Source organism: Eulemur rufifrons, chromosome 6 (assembly GCF_041146395.1).
Source record: "Eulemur rufifrons isolate Redbay chromosome 6, OSU_ERuf_1, whole genome shotgun sequence".
NCBI lineage: Eukaryota > Metazoa > Chordata > Mammalia > Primates > Lemuridae > Eulemur > Eulemur rufifrons.
Genome location: NC_090988.1, coordinates 65,087,977 through 65,108,909, shown reverse-complemented (window position 1 = coordinate 65,108,909; position 20,933 = coordinate 65,087,977). Strand labels below are relative to the sequence as shown.

General features: G+C 46.4%; 1 protein-coding gene across 1 annotated transcript in view; it reads right to left on the bottom strand.

The window, feature by feature from the left end:
- INSC (INSC spindle orientation adaptor protein) overlaps positions 1-16,253 on the bottom strand; it is a 126,988-nt gene extending 110,735 nt beyond the window's left edge. The window contains exon 1 of the mRNA XM_069469638.1: positions 16,158-16,253. Coding sequence (XP_069325739.1) covers positions 16,158-16,253 — 96 coding nt within the window. The remainder of the gene's footprint in view (positions 1-16,157) is intronic.
- Positions 16,254-20,933: the final 4,680 nt, after the last annotated feature.

The following is a 20,933-nucleotide window of genomic DNA, read 5'->3' as shown; positions in this document are numbered from 1 at the left end:
ATTTAATAAAACATAGAAATTCCTCCAGCATGAGTTCAGTGAGATGCTTGACCTTTCTCTGCCACAAGTGCTCTATACGGCTTTGGACAATTTATGCTCCCTCTCTGGGCCTCCAATTTCTCATCTATAAGAGTAGAAAGCTGGATTAGATGAGCTTCTGCTCGGAATCTAATGTTCCTACAATCCAGTGACCCTCCTACCCAGAAGCTTCCAAAAGAGTCATTCATGGCCAGAGGCCAGACTCAAACCCTTTTCTCCAGCTTGCTCTGCCCAGGACCCTGGCTGCTCTGTGTTCTTTGCACAAAGGTGGCTTCGAGTTACAGGAAATATGTAGGGTTTGTCCCAGTGACTGCCACTCCCATCCCCTGCTGCTGTGTTAGCCATTAGCACCCCACACCACAGCACCTCTGCCTTCTGTGCACCTGGGAGCCGCCCCCATGGTGCCCCCAACTCAGGGCTCCTGCTGACCATCAGGCTCACACAAGGTGACAGGCTTCTCGCTGGCCTCTTAGCCTTCAGCCTATCCTTCCTCATTCTGATGTTAAAACACAGCTTAAAACACAGCTCCTTGAAAACTTGTCTCCCCAGAGTCTTTCAACTCAGATCCCAACTCCTTAGCCTGGCGCTCATTACTCTCCGGATCCTGTTTCCAGCCCAACCCACCCATTTTTAGCTTTACCACCCAGTACTCCCTGACATGTCCCTTATGTCAAAGCTTCGGGGCAAGTGTCCTGTTATTCTGCAGGACTGAATTGCCCTCCCCACCTGCCAACATTCAGCTTAATTAAATATGGCCTCCACGTAACTTACTCTGATCTCCAGCCCACAGGGCTCCTAAGATACTCAAGTGTTGACACCATTCAAGTGTTGACACCATTCATCTTGCGCTGGCCAGGGCCTGCTCAGTTTCATTACTGACTGGTGATCTCCCATGGGCACATCGTGTCTCCCTGCAAGCACCAAAGTTACACAAGAATATGCCCATATCAGACAGCATCTGTCACAGTGCTCTATGGGTAGCAGGTAAAGGCTCGTTGAAAGCAATGTGGAGATACCTTAAACAGATTCAAGTAGACCTACCATTCGATCCAGCAATCCCATTACTGGGCATCTACCCAGAAGAACAAAAGTCATTCTATAAAAAAGACACCTGCACCCAAATGTTTATAGCAGCACAATTCACAATCGCAAAGATGTGGAAACAACCCAAATGCCCATCGATTCATGAATGGATTAGCAAAATGTGGTATATGTATACCATGGAATATTACTCAGCTATTAGAAATGATGGCGATATGGCATCTCTTTGGTTCTCCTGGAGTGAGCTGGAACCCATTCCATTAAGTGAAATATCCCAAGAATGGAAAAACAAGCACCACATGTACTCACCAGCAAACTGGTTTCCCTGAGTGCACATTTGGGATTCACACCAATTGGGTATTGGACAGAGGTCGGGGCTGGGTGGAAGGGATGGGTGTATACCTACTTGATGAGTGCGATGCGCACTGCCTGGGGAATGGACACGTTTGAAGTTCTCTCTGGGAGGGATGGGGTGGGGGGAGGGGAGGAGTGCACACCTATATGATGAGAGTGATGTGCACTGTCTAGGAAATGGACATAACTAAAGCTCAGACTCGGGGGGATGGGGAGGCATGGGCAATGTATATAGCCTGATCTTTTGTACCCCCTTAATGAGCTGAAAAACAAACAAACAAAAAAAAAAAAAAGCAATAAAGATAGCTAGACAGATCACAGGAGGACAGGAGTGGATGGATAGTGAGAAGGGCCTCATACCTAGGCAGTGACATCAACATTTGTAGAATAGAAAAACAAAATGGATGGATAAATGAATGAATGGATGAATAAGTGGACCCTGGTCCCAGCTGCCATCATCTCTCACCTGAACTCTTACGGTAGGCTCCTAACTCATCTTTCTCCCCTCCCTAAGGGTCTATTATTTTCATAGCAGCTACAGCATATCATTTATCTGCTCAAAACCTTCCAATGTCTACCCACACCATTCAGACTAAAAGCCAAAATTCTTCAAATAATCTGCAAGAGCCTTTGTAACCTGGTCCCATGACTACACAGACTCAGCTCCTTCGATTCTCCCCATCTCTCACTCCACTCCAGCCCCATGGACCTTCACCCTCTTTTGCAAACATGCCTCAGGGCCTTTGCCCTTGCTTTTCTCGTTATTTGACTCCTCCTCCCCAATTGTTCACACTGCTTGCCTTTCCCTTCCTCCTGGCTTCTGCCTAAATGTCTGCTTACCAGAGAGAACCTCCTGACACTGTATAATGTACAAACCCCCTCCCAATCCCCTAGAACTCCCTTACTACTCTCTTTTCCTCCATAGCATTCACCATTTTGTATACTTTATATTACCCTGTTTACTGTCTTTCTTTACAAAACAAAAGGCAAATCATACAAGGGCATGAAATTTGTGTTTTGCCCACTGTATCTCCAGTACCAAGAACAATATATAACACATATTAGGTGCTAAGTAGATACTTGTTGAGTGAATAAGTGGGTGAGAGAATTAGTGAATGAGTCTGTAACTTAGACAATTGGCACCTTTGGGCATTTTTCCAAGATGCTCTCATCTGATGTGGCTGCCATTGTCCTATGTCTGCTCAGTTCCAGCCCCGTCTGCTGCCACAGCAGATGGACAGCACGCATTCTGGAGAGCTCTTTGTAAATGACAACCCTCAAAGAACTGAAAGAGCAGCTTCTGGAGGGGCAGGGCCAGGATTAGTCCACTGCCTGGTTTCTAAATGCCACATTTTAAAATCCTGCTCTCCCACCCTCCCCCCCGCCCCAGCCTCTCTGCAAATTCCACAGGGTTAAAGTGCAATCATAGTCAAAAATGAAGAAGAAAACAAAGGCATCCTCTTTTCCACAGTAGGGCTCATAGGGAGCTGTGTTTCTTTTTCCCCTTTGGGCCTGAGCCCCTAGCACCTCTGCAGAGCCCAGCGTCCACCTGACATCTGTCTGATCGAAGATCCTAATTCCTTCATCACCACTGCAAGAGGGGAAGCCAGAAAAGCAGGGAATGAGACAGGAGGAGTAATCAGTGTAGCCGCTTCTGGTCCCCTACTCTTCCTGCTAACATCCTGCAATCACATATGGCCCAGCACTCGACCAGCACAGTGACATCTCCCCCACCCCTGATGGTCTCCTTACCTGGGATTCTGAGCTGTGAGGACCGCAGGAAATACGGATGAAAGAGAGAGAATGAGGGAGACTCATCAGCCTTGAGTCCTGCTATAAATCCAGTGTAAATTCTTATTTGTAGATGGATAGGCGGGTGACAGATGGGCAGGTTGCGGGGGGGGGGGCAAGTAACTGAATAGATATGAAATAGAAAGTTGAATGAGTGAGTGAGGAATGCAAGAGTGAGTGAGCCAGAGGGATAGAATGGGCTGGTCTGTCCTAGTGCCGATGACACTTTGCAAGGATGGTTCACTGGGCCATATCTGTAAGACATGCTCTCTGTGTTCTCTTTTAGGCCTATGTCTTGTATAGTCCCAGGGTGGGAAGGAGCTTGAAAGCTGCTGACCAATGTGAATCATGCAAGTAACTCTCCAAGGAACCTTCATAGGGTTTATAAAGATCTTTCACATAAGCAGCCAAGGAGCCAAGTCGGAACCACCTGAAGACCCCCTATCTCCCGTATCCTCTACAAACCAGAGTCAAGGGTAGATGGAGAAGCCATAGCACAGGGATGCTTATCCACCTCCTCCAGGGAGCTCCTTAGAATCACCCAGGAATTGGCTGTCACCTAACACCAGCCCCTACAAAGCTCCCAGATGACAGCCTAATTTGTTTGCCAGAAGATGATAAGGTCTTTGGGGGCAGACATGTGGCTCACAGGCACCTCAAATGCAATATGACCCAAAATGACTCATCATCTTCCTCCTCAAATCTACTCCTCTCTTAGAATTTTATTCCACTGAGTGAACCATCATCTATCTGGTTCCTCAGCTGATGAAACTTCATTCATTCATTTATTCACACACATATATTTGTGGTCTGTGTCAGTAACGTGGTATCTGCTTGGATAAAGCAATGAGCAAAACCAGACATGGTCCTGGCCCTCACAGAGTTCATCATCAAATACAGAAGATAAGCACGAATTATTACATAAATAAATGTAAAATTCAACTACGACAAAGCCTCAAAGGAAGCATATGGTGTTGTAAAGCCTTATAAAATGGGATTTTACCTAGTCATGAAGATCACGCATGTAACAGTGAGCTGAGAACTGAGAGATAAGCAGGAAATCAGTAGGTCAAGTCAGGAGGAAGAGCATAGAGCATTCTAAGCAGAAGAACAGTGAATGCAAACACCTGTGGCAGAAGGGCGACTCACAAGCCTGAGGGACTGAGCCTGAGCCGAGGCCAGTGTGGCAGGGAGAGCACAGGGGGTACTGAATGGACAGATGTCAGAGAGGGTGGCAGGAGCCAGGCAAGCAAGACCTTGCAGGACTTATTAAAGAATTTGGTCTTTATCTTAAGATCAATAGGAAGCAACTAACATATTTTTAAGGAGAGAAATGAAATGATCAGAATTCTGTTTTAAAATGAATTCTGGCTACTGTGTGGAGAACAGGTTGGAGAGGAGCCAGCATGGATGTAGGTGGACCACTGAGGGGGCTCCTGTGGTACTCCAGAAAGGTGCAAAGGGTACCTTGAACTAGGGTGATGCTGGAGGAGATGGAGAGAAAGAGTGATGGATTTGAGAGATATTTGCAAGCCAATAGCAACAAGATGTGGGAATAGATTGGATACGGGCTCTGAGGGAGAGAGGTGTTGGGGGTTATTCCTATGTCTCTCTGACTTGTGCAGCTGCATAGATGAAGGAGCCATCTGATGAGATCTGAAATACCTGAAGAGGAACAGGTATGAGTAGGGTAGTTTAGAGGAAGAACACCAGAAATTCCATTTTGAACATCCGGAGTTTGACAGGCCTTTGAGATCAACCTGGGAGTCCCCTCAACTCCTTCATCTCCCTCACTTTCTGCATTCATCAGTCACTGTGTCCTATAGAGTCTACCTCCTCTCCAACCAGACTTAGTTCAGTCCCTTGTAATTACTGCCTAGATAATTACAACAGTCTCCAGATTCCCTATTTCCAATTCCATCCACCTCGTTCTATAGGTCTTTCCAAATATCACCTCCTGAAAGAGGTCTTCTCTAACCACCCAATCTAAAGTACTCCTACCCCATTACTCTCTATCTCAATCACTTGGGATTTTTTTTCTTCTAATAACATGTAACAATTTATTGTATTTGTTCATAATAAAAATAAATATACATATATGACCTAGCTCTGTTTGCTAAGAGAGCACAGAAGTGACGACACAGCAATAACAAGGAGCACATGTTGCCGCCAGATCTTGGTTTCCAAATACCATTCTCCACTAAAAGTATACAGGGCTCCTGGACAAATGGCTAATTCCAGAGATGGAGCAAGAAAAGCAAAATGAGCCTGTAATTTCTTGCTAGAGTAGATAGTAAGGAAGTTCTCAGAGAATCAGGGAGACAAGTCAAAAAGAAACCAAAACCTGTTTGCAGAGGCTCCCAGTGATAAAATCTGGGACAATGTGAACACCAAAATAAAATAAAGATAGTAATTTATTAAAACAAACATACACAAATCAATGTGATACATCGTATCAATAGAACAAAGGACAAAAACCATATGATCATTTCAGTTAATGCTGAAAAAACATTTGATAAAATTCAACATCCTTTCATGATAAAAACTCTCAAAAAATTGGGTATAGAAGGAACTTACTTCAACATGGTAAAAGCCATATATGACAGACTCACAGCTAGTAGCACACTGAATGGGGACTATCTGAAAGCCTCTCCTTTAAGATCTGGAAGAAGACAAGGATGCCCAGTTTTACCACTATTATTCAACATAGTACTGCAAGTTCTAGCTAGAGCAATCAGACAAGAGAAAGAAATATAGGGCATCCAAACTGGAAAGGAAGAAGTCAAATTATCCTCATTTGTGGACAAAATGATCTTATATCTGGAGAAACCTAAAGAGCTCACAAAAAAACTTTTAGAATTGATAAACATATTCAGTAAAGTTGCAGGATGCCAAATCAACATACAGAAATCAGTAGCATTTCTATATGCCAACAGCAAACAATCTGAAAAAGAAACCAAGAAAGTAATCCCATTTACAAATAGCTACAAATAAAATAAAATACTTAGGAATAAACTTAACCAAAGAAGTGAAAGGTCTCTACAATGAAAACTATAAACAATTGATGAAAGAAATTTAAGAAGACACATTAAAAAATGGAAAGACATTCCATGCTCATGATTGGAAGAATCAATATTGTTAAAATGTCCATTCTACCCCAAATCAATCTACAGATTCAACACAATCTCCATCAAAATATCAATGACATTCTTCACAGAAATAGAAAAAAATAGTCCTAAAATGTATATGGAATCACAAAAAGACCCAAAGTAGCGAAAGCCATCCTGAGGAAAAAAAGAAACTGGAAGAATCACATTATCTGACTTCAGATTATACTACAGAGCTTTAGTAACCAAAACAGTATGGTACTGGCATAAAAACAGATACACAGACCAATGGAACAGAACACAGAAACAAATCCATACATCTATAGTGCATTTAAAGGTGCCAAGAATATACACTGGGGAAAGAATAATCTCTTCAATAAATTGTGCTGGGAAAACATATGCAGAAGAATGAAACTAGACCCTTATCTCTCACCACTTATAAAAGTTAAATAAAAATGGATTTAAAAACTTGAATCTAAGACCTGAGACCATGAAACTACTAAAAGAAAATACAATGGGGAAATGATCCAGGACATTGGTCTGGGCAATGATTTCTTGTGGTTGCCAAAGCACAGGCAACCAAAGCAAAGTTAGACAAATGGGACCACATCAAGCTAAAAAGATCCTGCACAGTAAAGGAAACAAATAACAAAGTGAAGAGACAACCCACAGAATGGGAGAAAATATTTGCCAACTACCCATATGACAAGGTATTCATAACTATAATATATAAGGAGCTCCAACAACTCAATAGGAAAAAATCAAATAATCTGGTTAAAAAATGGGCAAAGGATCTGAATAGACATTTCTAAAAAGAAGACATACAAATGGCCAACAGGTATATGCAGAAATGCTCAACATCATTAGTTAGTAGAGATATGCAAATCAAAACTACAGTGAGAAATCATCTCACCCCAGTTAAAAAGACTTTTATCAAAAAGAGAAGCAATAGCAAATGCTAACGAGGATGTGGAGAAAGGGGCACCTTTGTACCCTGTGGATGGGAATGTAAATTAGTGCAACCACTATGGAGAACAGTATGGAATTTCCTCAAAAAACTAGAAATAAAACTACCATATGACTCTCCAATCCCACTGCTAGGTATAAATCCAAGAGAAGGAAATTAGTATATACAAAAGGTATCTGCACTCCTATGTTTTTTGCAGCACTATTCACAATAACCAAGATTTGGAATCAAGTTAAGTGTCCATCAGTGGATGAATGGGTAAAGAAATCATGGTACATACACCCAATGGAATATTATTCATCCATGAAAAAGAATGAAATCCTGCCATTTGCAACAACATGGATGGAACTGGAAAACATTACATTACCTGAAATAAGCCAAGCACAGAAAGACAAATCTCATATGTTCTTACTTATATGTGGGAGCTAAATTTTAAAATAATTGATCTTGTGGAGACAGAGAGTAAAGTGATGGTTGCCAGAAGCTGGGAAGGGTAGCAGGGAGTGGGGAATAAAGGAGAGATAGTTAATGAGTACAAAAAAATTGTTAGATAATTAAATAAAATGAACAATATTTGATAACACAGCGCAGTGACTATAATCGACAATAAGTTAGGATATACTTTAAAATAACTAAAGAGTGGAATTGGAATGTTCCCAGCACAAGGAAATGATAAATGCTTGAGGTGATGGATACTCCAATTACCCTAATTTAATTATCACACCTTGTACGCCTGTATCAAAACATCACATATACCCTATAAATATATAAAACTATTATGTACCCATAATAATTAAAATTTTAAATTTTTTTTCATAAAAAGAGAATCCATGAGTCTCTAGTTATAGGAAAGAAGAGAGAGAGACAGAAGGGAAAGCTCTTTCTCACCGTAGGATACCAACTAATAAATATAGAAAAAATGATGAGTTCAAAATTATCAATGATGATAAAATTAGTGGGTGTAAGTTTGGTGAGGAACAGGATATATTCATAGTCTCAAAGTATCTCTCCACAAATTACTTACTAATTACAAAGGGGAAAATAGTAATTTCACAGTGGAGAAACTGGTAGACATTACCTTAAACAAGTGATGAAAGCTTCCATCACCAGCACTGGGAGGATCCAACATCACGTGCTCACTGATATAAAGACTAGAGAAGACATAACCTCACTTAACTGGCATTGCTTCCCCAAATGCATAGATTGAATCTAATCATGCAGAACCATCAGACACACCCAAATTGAGGGCTATTTGACATAATAACTGGTCTGTACTATTCAAAAAAGATAAAGCAGAAGAATTGTTCTGGATTAAATAAAGGAGACTAAAGAGACACGAGAACTGAATGCAATAGGTGGATTGGATCCTGAATAGGGTGAGAGAGGTGGAAGAATCATGAGGACATTATTGGGACTGAATTATACTGAGGTGAGAGAACACCCTGTCTCTAAGGAAATGCACAGTGAAGTATTTAGTGGATAAAGAGGCATCATGTCTCCAATTTATGCTTAAACTCATCAAAAATATAAACTTTTTATATGTATGCTTATATATAATAAAACAGTAAATATAGTATAATATACAAACAATGAAACAAATTATAAACAATAAAAACACACATAAATAATAAAAACAACATTTTTTATATTATTGGAGAGAGAGGGAATGAGAATGATAAAGAAGATCATGCAAACAATTGAGGGATATGGATAAAGAAGGATTTCTTATACCAGTCTTGCAAATTTTCATTAAATTTCATTTGATATCAAAATTAAAAGTGATATAAAAATTATAAGCACTCAATAAATGTTTGTTGAATGAATGAATGAGTGAGCCCATATCCAACCATGACCCTCCCCTGTTTAAAATACCTCAGTGCTTGCCCATAAATATGATAAAAATCCAAACACCACAGTACAGCAATCCTATGACACCCATATAGCTCTGTGCAATGTCTTGCATCTCTCCCTGTCACTACTGACCACTCATACCACAGGCTCCAATCATGCTAACTGCTTAAAGTCCCCCAAGCTTACCACATGAGGCCACGCTTCTGTGCCTTAGCACATGCTGGTCTCAGCCTAGAATGTCCTCCTGTCTTCCTGGCAACTTCCTGTTACCTTTCAAGACCTAGATCGTGTACGTGTACTTGCACTTCTGGGAAGGCCTCTCTGATTGCCCCAGTTGGAGATGACATTTCCTCGCTGATACACCTCCAGTATCTGCTTTGATTGTGCCCCACAGACAGGGCTTTGTTTACAAGTCTATCTTGCCACATGGTCTGACTGCTGCTTGAGGACTGGGATATCCCTTACTTACCTTTGTCCCCAGGGCCTTACACAGGCCCTGGAACAGCAAAGGATCTCAATTAAATATTGAGGAATGAATAAATGGTCAGTATTGACTGAACTTTTTGGATCTTCCAAGAGAACCCCTGACTTGGGTCTCTTTCACTATCCTCAAAAAATGCAGAGGAGTGAGAGAGACAAGTTCTTTCCTCATTTTATGCACAGGGAAAGAGAAGCCCAGAGAGGGTAAGTGAAAAACCCAAGATAACACAGCGTGCCCAAGGATAAACCAGAGCTGGAATCCCTATCTCGTGACATTCAGTCCAGTGTTCTTTCACAGGTGTGTGGCACAGGAAGGAAGGAGATTGTCTTTTATGGTTTGCTAATTCCATGCCAGACACTGCACTTAAAATAAATTTTCTAGTTCTAGCATCATCATTGCCTTATGAAGAACCCCATTTTACAGATGAGGAAACTGAGGCAGATCTGTCTGGCTGCAAAGCCGGTGCTCTCTTCTCTGCACATCGCCATTAGGTACCGCCTGCCTCTGACCTTCCAGCAGAAGTGACAGGGCCTGAGTCAATTGTTCTGTCCCTCAACAGTGTCTTTCAAACTAGCACCACACACAGGCCCACAATGCAGCTCACACCCTCCCACCACAGGCCACATTTCACATGGTTGCCAAACCCAGGATATTTGGTTTGTAAGAAAAAACCTCCCTTTCTCCAGCAGAAAGTGAACACTATACACAAGTACCCAGCCAAGTTGCTGACGCCTACAGACGCTGCATCACACCAAACAGGATCTGTTCTGCCCAGAGACGTCCTCAAAGGTTCCAGGACTCCTCCAGAGCTTGGCACTGAGGGGACCCTGGAGCTGGGGGAGGGGAGGCTGGGCTGGCCGTTGGATTGCAGAGTCTGGGTGGAGGCTTGGTTCCCAGGACGGAGATTGCTCCAGGGGAGAAGTGAAGCACAGAAGTCCAGCACTGCCTACCCCTTAACCCCTTCCCCAGTTTGTCCAAAGGGGTGGTTTTCCTGCTTTCAAGGCCCTTCAAATAAGGGAGTTCACAAGTGTCCCTGAGTGGTCAGTGGACATTCACTATACACTCCAGAGCCAGACAGACCCGGGAAGAAATCATTGCTAGCTCTGACCTTGGGATAGTCACTTAATCTTGGGGAGCTTCAGTTTCCTTATTTTAAAAATAGTAGAACCTATTTCATAGGGTTGTTATAGAGGTTTCATTAAACAAAAGATGCGAAGAGGCTAAAACAGAGGCTAGCCTTTAGTAGATACTAAATAAATATGAGTAGCCATGAGCCACCCTGCCCACACAGAAGTTCGATCCAGCCCACACGAAGCTCTCCTAAGGATTGTAAGCCTGTTTTCAGTTGGTTGAGTTTAATGTCCAGAGAACAACCGGAGTCTAAATAGTACGAAAACTTAGTCCTGCCTTTTTGAGAAGACATTTATCCGGGAAGAAACAAACCTCTTGCCCATATCAAGCCACTAGCACATTAGCCAGTACCGGGCCACGGGGGATTTCCTCTTTCCCACTTTGTGATAAAGTGCTTCTGGGAGAATTAGTCTGGAATGTGGGTAACAGCTATCAGTGTGCGTTGATTTAACACATACCAAGGAGCAGGACCCCAAAACAATGCCTAAAAGCCCACCATCAGACTTGTTCTAATCATTCTTTGGTGCTAAGCACTGCCCTCCAGTGATCCTTTTTCCAAATATTAATGGCCTTGGGCAGGGTAAAATCAGTCCTGGAGTGAATTACAAGTTTCACCAACTTCGCAATGTGGCTAGAGCCCTGCTCTGCAATTAGATGAGGTGCATCTCTGCAGGTGAGAGGTTACAAATGACTCCCTGACCACTTAGCAGACTAGAGACACATTATAGGGAAAGAAAAAGGGCTGAGCATTGGCTTATGGCCTCCCATACTCAGGAAAGGGGGCAGGAAAGCCCCTCATGTGCCCCCCTACACTCCTAAGTCCCAGCTCCTCACCCCAAGCTCCAATTCCACGAGAGCCATTCCTGACCAGAGATGTTGTGGTCCATGCTGGGGAAGTCAGGGCTCAAATCCAAGAGACACAGACCTCCCAGCAGAGCCGTGGGCTAGGCAGGGGTCACATGAGGAAGGGGTGGCCATGGTTCCAGGGCCAGGCCTAGGGCAAGGGTCAAACTCCTTCAGGCACCCAGACACTTGAGCTTTTGAGACAGGGAGGAGCTGGCAGCTGAAGCGCACTTAGAGCAGGGAGTATTTATCAATGGCCCAATTCATTCTCAACAATCCCCATTGTCTGAGCCAACACAGAGATGGGTATTATCTCCCAAAGTCACTAGGAAGAAAAATCCCAAGACATGGTCACAATTTAGAGTCCAAAAATACAGAAGCCAAAATTGAGACATACAGTTTGAAAACCAGATGAAATATTTGAAATTGAGGATGTCTCAGAAAAATCCACGCAATGTGGTTCCCATCATCAAAGACCAACAGAGTGATTAACTGCTGACTGTTCATTTATTTATTCTAATCTCCTTCTACAAAGGATGTGGTAGTTTACAGTTAAAGATATATATTCTACAAAGTTGTTAAAGCAGAAATTAAAATTCAAAGCTACAGTTTCAACTAACGTAGTTACCATTAATAGACTTAATAGAATGGAGCAATATGATGGACTAAGAGCTTCCTAGCAGCCAGAGTGAGAAGAGAAAGACAATAGGAAAATAATTCCTTCCTCTATCACCTTCACTTCATAGGAAATCTTCTGGACTGACCACAACCTGCCTTTATTTAACTACCGTAAGGGTCAGGTATAGGACTAGGCCAAAGAGAAGAAATATCCTAACACCTCCCTCAGAAAATGGTTGAACTTGACTTCCTCCCCTGTATATTAGAGAAGTTAGGGGGTGAGAACTTAGGCACCCCTTAGGCCAAACCATAAACACTAAGAAAGGAGAAAGTCAGTACCATCTTTCCATTAATAACTTTCCAGCTGAAGGAGCACATTCAGTCTTAGCACCTCGCCGAAGCCTGTCCAGAGGAGAACAGCCAGAGGGGCAGGTCTAGATGCTAATAATAATAATAATAATAATAATGATTACCAGCCGACATTTTGAGGCACCTGCTCTTCCAATCACTGTTTAGGGTGTCCCCAGTGGTCCCTAGAGGAAGGAGGTCATGGAGAAGAAGAAAGAAATCACCGCTGGAAGAAAGGGGCAAAGGCTATCCCTCCACCAGCAAGTAGATGAGAGATTCAAAATAGGGTAGACTGAAACCAAAGAGAAGAAATCAATGCAGCTCAACTCCCTGTCCTCCCGGTCAAGTAGTTGTCCCTTCCCTATCCCAGAAGGTTCACTGCTTTTCTGCAGCAAGGGGAATCCAGATTACGTCTGGAGCAAGTTACAGGTGCTGAGCTCCACCTCGGACCCCAGGCTGACCCCATTTGCCTTTCAAGACTGGCCTTTTCACCTCTAAAAGGGCAAATGCTGCTTTTAAGTCTCAAACCTTGAGATCCAAGGGTGCTCTCTGGCTGAGCTCCATGGGCAGCCTCAGTTTCAGATTAAATGGGACACCTCCAAGGCACCATATCACCATGTGCCCTGACCGCTCCCAGCCAAAGTCCCTGACTTAAGATATTCCCTGCTGAGTCCAGTTTCTTGGACCCATTGTTAGAGGTACCACATGTAGGCTAAAGGGAGCTAAAAAGGAGGCCTAGAGGATGAGGGTGGGGCCAAGCCAGGGGTGTATGTTTGAGCACATGCATTTGACAATATGGGTGCATGTTACATACATGTTCTTGTCCATGGGTGTACATGCTGAAGTTGCGTGTGTGTTTGCCAGGATGTCCTGAGAGGAAGTGTGTGCGAGATTGGCGTGTGTGAGCAGGAATGTGTGTATGTGTGTGTGTGTGAGCATGTGGGTGTGGGTGCGCTGTGTCTGTGGGTGGGCATGGCTGTGGTCGGCTCATCATCCCCTTGTCCTCCTGCCTCTTCTCCTGGCATGAGGGTGGGGTCCCCTGAGCTGTCCCTCTGCCCTAGCCCAGCCAGGTGGGGCCAGCCAGAGCCTCATTCACTCTACCGCTGGGTGAGAGCTCTAAGTGCCTGTCCTGCACAAAGCCTTGAGAAACCAAAGCTGCATGACCCACAGAGAAGACACCTCAGCCGGGGACAAGTCAGGTCACCCTAGAAAGTCTGAGTTCAGATAACACTCCTCATGCCCCAGCTTCTGAGTTCACTGGCTCACTCTCACACACATCCATCTATCCACATAGGGACCAGCTCAGCCCACGGGGAGGCATTCCTGCCACATACACATGATCTTCCACAGGTACAGACACGGTCCACCCTGGGAGGCAGCTGTCACACAGACACACAGCCACCTGTGGGCACACTGATACACTCATTCACCCACACTCACACCCTGGGGCACGTGCTAGAAAAGCCCACATGCTGACATCCCTTCCACTGGCATGCGCCCTCCGCGCACAAGCACTCGTACTGACATACTTACACCCACTATCGAAGTAGGCTCCGTCCCCAACTAGGCTGGCAGATTCAGCTCTTGTCCCCAGATCCCGCCAGGGGAGCTGTCTACTTACTCGGAGCGTGCGAGAGAGCCGGTGCGTGCGAGCGGCCAGCGGTGGCAGGGCGCAGCTGGAGCTCCCGAGGCCTCGCGCAAAGTGGCCGCTGGGCCGGCCCAGCCCGAGGGGCCGCCCGCTGCCCCCCGCCCCCGCCCCGCTCTGCCCCCGCCCGCCCTCTCCCAGGCGGCTGCAGACTCCCAAGGACCTGCCACCACAGCGCGCTCCCTGCCAAGCCTCTGTCCCGCGTCAGGCACTGCTGCCTGCGAGTCTCGGCTGGGCCGCGAGGGCTATTTCGGTGGCCTTGGCGGTGGAAACACCGTGCGCTCCCTCATCCGCGGAGCGCTGGAACGGGGACGCGGTCAGGCCTAATTAGAGACCCGGCTCTCCCTCAGCCGGCGGGAGTCACGCCGGGTGATCACCCGGCATATGCAGAGGGGCGGGGGCGCCCACATGTGCCCGAATGCCAACATCTGGAGAGGGGAAGGGAACGTGCCGGGATCCTTTCGCTTGGAGCTGAAACAAAACAAGGAGGGATTTGGGTGCAGTTCACATGCTCTGAGGAAGGAGCCGCCTAACTTTGAGCAGCCCCCAAATGCCTGGAATGCGACTTGGTTTATTCACCACAGGTGCTTCCCTTTGGAATCTATGTCACCCACGTATAAGTCACCTTCCACATCCGGGACCTGCCAAAAACGGTTGGGGGTTGTTGCAGAGACTCCTAACTTGGGCACAACGGACACCCCCTCCCCGCACTCTGTCAAATGGCTAAGTCTAGAGAAGGAGGCTGATTCCTACCCAAAGGCTCAGGAATGTCGCATTCTTGAACTGGAGGGAAGCTTCCAGGTCGTTTCATACGACTCCCTCCACCCTGCCACGAATTCCCCAGAGCTTGGGGGACCTCAACCTATTCTTGGGGCTCACCAGGAAAAGCAGCCTCTGGCTTTCCTTGGGCCCTGTTCCAAAGCTTGAACCCTCTCATTAGCAGAAAGTTCTCCCTGGCATCTAACTTAAATCTCTCAAGTGCAAACTATGTCAATTTGCTCACAATATGTGTTTAGGGGCAGAGAGAGAGAGAGAGAGAGATCAACTGCATCTCCATGACAAAATGACCACTCCAGGGTCCCACCTCTGCCTTCTTCCTTGATAATCCCTAACAGTCCTTACTCCCTTTTTCAGGCTCTGGCTGAAACTGACTATTGCTCCCTAGCCCCTGACATTAACTCACCTGCCTCCACTCTCTGGGGGTGCAGAGCTCTGTAGGTGGCCAAGTCATTCCCCTCAGACAAGCTAGCTTTGACTCCAGCCTCCATCCATCTGGAACAGGCTGATTCTACTTCCCAGTTCCTTGAGAGGGGCTTCAGTTCCTGTTTCGAAAGGTCTGTCTTGGAGCCTGAGGACAGGGCTTGGTGCTTCCAGCCAGCCACCTGGCTGAGCATTAACACAGGAGCCACAGCCTTCCTCAAATGGGCAGAGTTTGCAGAATCTTCTCTCTGAGTCTGTTTCTGGTAGGTCAGGTGATATAAAAATTGCCTGGACTTTGTCCTCAAAAAGACCTGGCTTTGCATCCTGCCTCTACTAATTTCTAGCTGTGTGTTCTTGGACAAATCGCTTAACCTCTCTGAGCTTTGGTTTTCCCGTATACACAATGGGAGTCATAATAATCTCTGTCTAGCTCATAAGGTTGTTGGAAGTATGAAATGAGGCCAGGGATGTAAAAGTACCTGGAAAACTAACATATTTTTTAATATGCTAGAAATGGAATGAAGCTTAGATCATAAGCAGCATCAATGTTAACAAAAAAACCTCAGAGGTGTTTTATTTCCAAACTCTGTGCCTGGGTTTCAGGGCAAGAGAGGAACAGACTTGGTTTGCTAGACATTCCCTTGAGTCATTTGGCATGAATGCCTCCCACCCTGCATTCCCCAGCACACACACACACACACACACACACACACACACACATCCACCTTCCCAGATACATACAGCACAGCACAGCCTCCTGGACTCCTGGACTCCCCATAAGCCCCAGCCGCCTGGACCCTCGCTGGCTGCCGCTCCATTCCCGAGGGGCCGCCTCATGGCTCCACTCTTGGCTGCAGCAACTCCAGGTCTCCTCACAGAGGCCCCTGTGAGCAGCTTCTCTCTCCCTGCCCATCCTTCTGGGCCATGGCCCTGGGAAGGCCCGTGACTCAAGACAAAGCTGGCAGAGGCCTTCTCCAAGGCAGTTCAGGACTGAGGCTGCCCAAGGAGCTCAGGGTTGAAGCTTCCGTTCCCCTCAGCCCCCTCCCATCTGCCTGCCTGGCTTCCCAGTGGTGTCCTGCTTAATTCTTAATGGAAATTCCATCCCCGGCGCCGGCCCTAGCTGGCTCAGGGAGTCCAGACTTGGGCCAACAGCAAACTCCACCCAGAGAGAAGGGGCCTGTCTAGCCATATAAACACATTTACACACACATACACATGTGTACATACATACACAAGCAGAAAGACACACTCGGAGACATTCACAAACTCAGATATTCTCCCCCAGATACATCCATACACTGAAAGATAATGAGTATTCTAATCTTGTCATTTATTGCATGGTACTGAGTACTTTACAAACATCAATTATTCTAATCCTCATAACAGCACTAGGTTCTAGTATTATCCTCATTTTACACACAAAGAAACTGAGGCACAGGGATGTTAAGCAACTTGCATGAGGCATCTGGCAATAGTGGCCTCACCCATGAGCACCAGAGCCTGTGCTAAGAGGCTTATGTGCATTGTTTCATTTTGCCACCAAGGTGACTATTTGTAGAAGTTACTATGATTTCCATAATACAGACAGGGAAAATGGAGGTCAGGTGGTTTCAATCCCCTGTCTGTGGCCTCACAGCTGCTAAGATGAAGGTAGACTCTACACAGATATGTGGGAACCCTTCTAGATGCTCAGGGAGCCACACAGGTGCAGGTAGACATGTACACACTCAGAGGCACACCCCAAAATAGCTCATGACGTCCAAACCAAAGTAGGAACTCAGGAGTGGCCCAGAGCTGTGTCAGGCAAAGGTGCCCTCCAGCCTGATCATGTTCTTCTCCCCTCCCAAATGGCCTGTCCCAGATCCACCAACTTCACACATCATTCGGGAAGGACAAGTTCAGCCCTACATGGAGGAACAGCTTCAGGTTTATACTCCAATCAGCCAGGTCCACAGTCAGCCCCCAGCCTCAACTCCAAATCCAGTGTCCCTAGCACACCATCAGTGGTCACTCTTCTGAAGGGATCATGACCCCCATGTAGGGAGCACGTCAGAGACTCTGAGAACTGGCCGGGGTCTAGCCAAGAAGGGCTCCCAGCCTCCACTGCCTGGGCCAGATGAGGCTGAGCAGGGCCCACGGGCAAGGCCCTGCACAGGAGCCCAAGCATGGGGTAGAACAGAGCATGTGCTGCCCGAGGGAGCTGGAGCCACACTGCGGACAGATGGCAAAGCCTGGAGGAATGGGACGAGAATGGGGCTGGGGCAGGGCCATTAGCTGACCGTCTCCTGTGTCTGCTCCACCACACCCCTGCAGGGCTTATTGACTAAGTGGGGGAGGGTGGGAAAGTCCTGTCACTTGTGAGACAAGCAGCAAAGTCCCGAGTCCGGAGAGTTGAGAGAACAGACATGCAGTAGAGATCCGTAGAGTTCAGCAGGTCAGGAGCTTGTCCACTGCTTGACGTTTGCGTGCTATGCTAAACATCTCCAGGCAGGGGCAGGAGGTGTGCTGGCCCTGGGCTTCCTCCCAGGCAGCTCCAATAGACAGTGCCCAGGAAGGCCTGTCACAGCCAGAGCGATCTCTACTGTTGACAGCTCAGCATGGCAGCCCTGAGGGGCATCAGCCTTGGAAAAGGGTTTTGGAGAGACGCGTGCTTATCTCCCACAAATGGACCAGGAACCATGGGGGTTCAGGCGATGGCTCTAAGAGGCGGAGACATTCTGAGCTTGGGAATTTGCATTTCTAAAAAGTTCCCAGTTGACCGTTGATGCTACAGATCCAGAGATCACACTTTGAGAACCACTGCTTTCTAGAATAAGAGAAAGTCAGGGGTCATTCCACTTCGAAACTAAATTTCCAACCTACCTTCAAAGTATAAATGGTTTCTCCTGAAAGTTCCCTAAAGAAAGAATTCACAATCCTGTCAGCAGTTTGTACCTTCCTTTATCCACCTCCACCTTCCAAGCTCTGCGTTACCCCTGTCATTGGTGGGGAGAGTGGGAGGGGGCAGTTTCATGGCTCCATAGTGGCTCTCTCTACCCCAGCACACCTCAAGACAGAAGTGGCATCCTCCACTCTGTCCACCACCTGCACAGAGAAGGTTATCAAGATGAGGGACCTGCTCAAAAATATCTGAGGACCAAGCAGGCTTTGTGTTCCAGGGATGGAAATAACAGATTAGAAGGTCATGATGATGGCAGCTAAAATGCCAGCCCCACCCAGAGAAACGAGAAACAGGCAAAGACCCCAGTACCCACAGCTGCAACCTCCTGTATTCCTGAGATTGGCATATAGAGATGCTTCCCTGCCCTGTGATGGCCCCTCACAGAGAACAGGGAGACAGGAATCTGGCCACAGAGGACCAGACAGGCTGGTGTAGATGCACCACTGACTCACCTGGACAACAGCCCATCGATCTCTCGAGACCTTGCTCTGCAATTGTCTCAAGACAGAAAATGTTCCCCAACTCCCAGAGCCAGTGTGAGGACCTGTACTGTAATCAGAATGGAGAAATAGATGGGCCAGAAAGGGGATCTCTGGGTGCAAGGGTACTGAAGTTATGTGATCAACTAGAATCACCTGGGAGGCCTAAATGCAGAGTCCCAGGCCTCCCCCAGAGGTTCTGAGTCAGTAGGTGGGTTGTGTACCGGAACCCACATGCACCTCCCTTCCCAAAGTGAAGTTCAGTGACTTCACATTATTGGCCTGAACTTGGCCAAGGTAGGAGTATTTATTCACACCACAGAAACTGGGTAAACCACTACAAATCAGGGTGTTTTGTTGTTTTGTTGTGTTCTGGTTGTTTTGTTTTGAAATGCCTGCTGTTGATCACTTACCAGCACACCACAGGATACTGTGGGTGTCTATCTTAAAGCAACTATCCCAAGCAATTATGATGCAGGCCCACTTCGAGAAACCCTGATCTAGTGATGAGTTCTAACCCCAACCGCTCATAGTATATATAAGGAAACTGAGGCCCAGTCTGGAAAGAGTCCGGGTCAAGGTCACTGCAGCGGGCTGCTCAGTGCAGGGTGGTGAGGGCTGGGAGCAGCTACCTGTTTACTTGGCCCTCTCCCATGTCTGCTCCTCCACATACCTGTGTGGCTTGGCTAGGCGGGGAAGGGTGGGAAAGTCCTGTCCCTTGTGGGCCAATCAGATTACTTCTCATCAGTGTTTAGAATTTGAATTTCCTGTCTGGAGTGTCCAGGACAGCGGCACCTGAATTCCAGGGCTGCCCTGCCCTTCCCAAGCCTTAACTGCTCATCTCTTCCTTGAATCCAGAGAGATCCACTAGCATCCCCCCAACAAATTCCATATCCTTAGAGTAACAATCTATGTTCCCTTACTCACAATGAAAATTACCTGCAGAAAATACAGCCACAGAGCAAGATAGTGAACATAACAACCCCAGATTCTTTGCCTTTCGGCTACATCACGCCCTGCCCTCAGACCGAACGCCAAAGGATGAGTGACTGTGTGAAATATGCAACTCTCTGGAGCAGTGGTTTTCAAAGAGTGTTCCCAGAGCAGCAGCATTGGCAACACCTGAGATCATATAATAAGATGCACATTCCCAGGCCTCATCCCCAAATTATTGAATCAGAAACTCTGGGGCTGGGGTCCACCAAGCTGTGTTTGAACAAGTCTCCCAGGTGATTCTGGTGACTGCTAAAGTTTGAGGACCACTGTTCTAGCGGGAGGGGCCATAGCTTTGGCCTCCCCAACAATGAACCAAAGGCTGTTCAGGTCAGGAAGAAAAGGCCACCAGGGTGCATGGCCAGCATGGGCTGTGTGGGCCAGTCACACTCCTTCCTGCCCAGCTCCCCTAACTCCATGCTCCTAGGGAACCCCAAGAGGCTAAGCAGTGACTATGCATCACGAACTAAGACAGAGTTCTTCTTTCCAAATCTAAGGGGCAATATCTTTTCAAAAACGGCAGGACAACCTCAGCAGAGACACAGCAGAGAAATGCTACTTCTGTCATTGCCTTGATGCCCAGTTGAGGGGTGACTCTGTGGATGTTTCCTGGCTCTTTGGATTCTCAGGGGCTTGCTCTGTCTGGCCTTTAGGTGTCCTTCTGGAAGGAGACCCACTGGCTCCAGAAGCCGTTTTGGCCTCTCCAGCTCTGAGTCCAGTGTTTCCTCAATTTCCTGTGTTCCCCAAGTTCTGGGAGAAAGATGAGATTTGAGAGTAATTGAAGAAGTGAAGTCTTGGGGAGAAGAGCAAAATAATAATAAAAATAACTACTGCATTACCATGTATTGACTTCTTCCTGCACAGCAGCCCTGCCTATACTAAGTATTTTTCATGTTTTATCTCACATATGCCTCACCACAGTCTAATGATGTAGTTATTACTGATCCCACTTTAGAGGAAAGGAAACAGGCTGAGAGAGGTTAAATTGCTCTCCCAAAAACACACAGCCAGAGCATGGAAGATGTGAGAATCAAACACAGGTCTGCCCAACTCTAGGCCCCAAGAGTCTCAATACAGGTGCAGAGGTTCACCTGGGACAGGAGG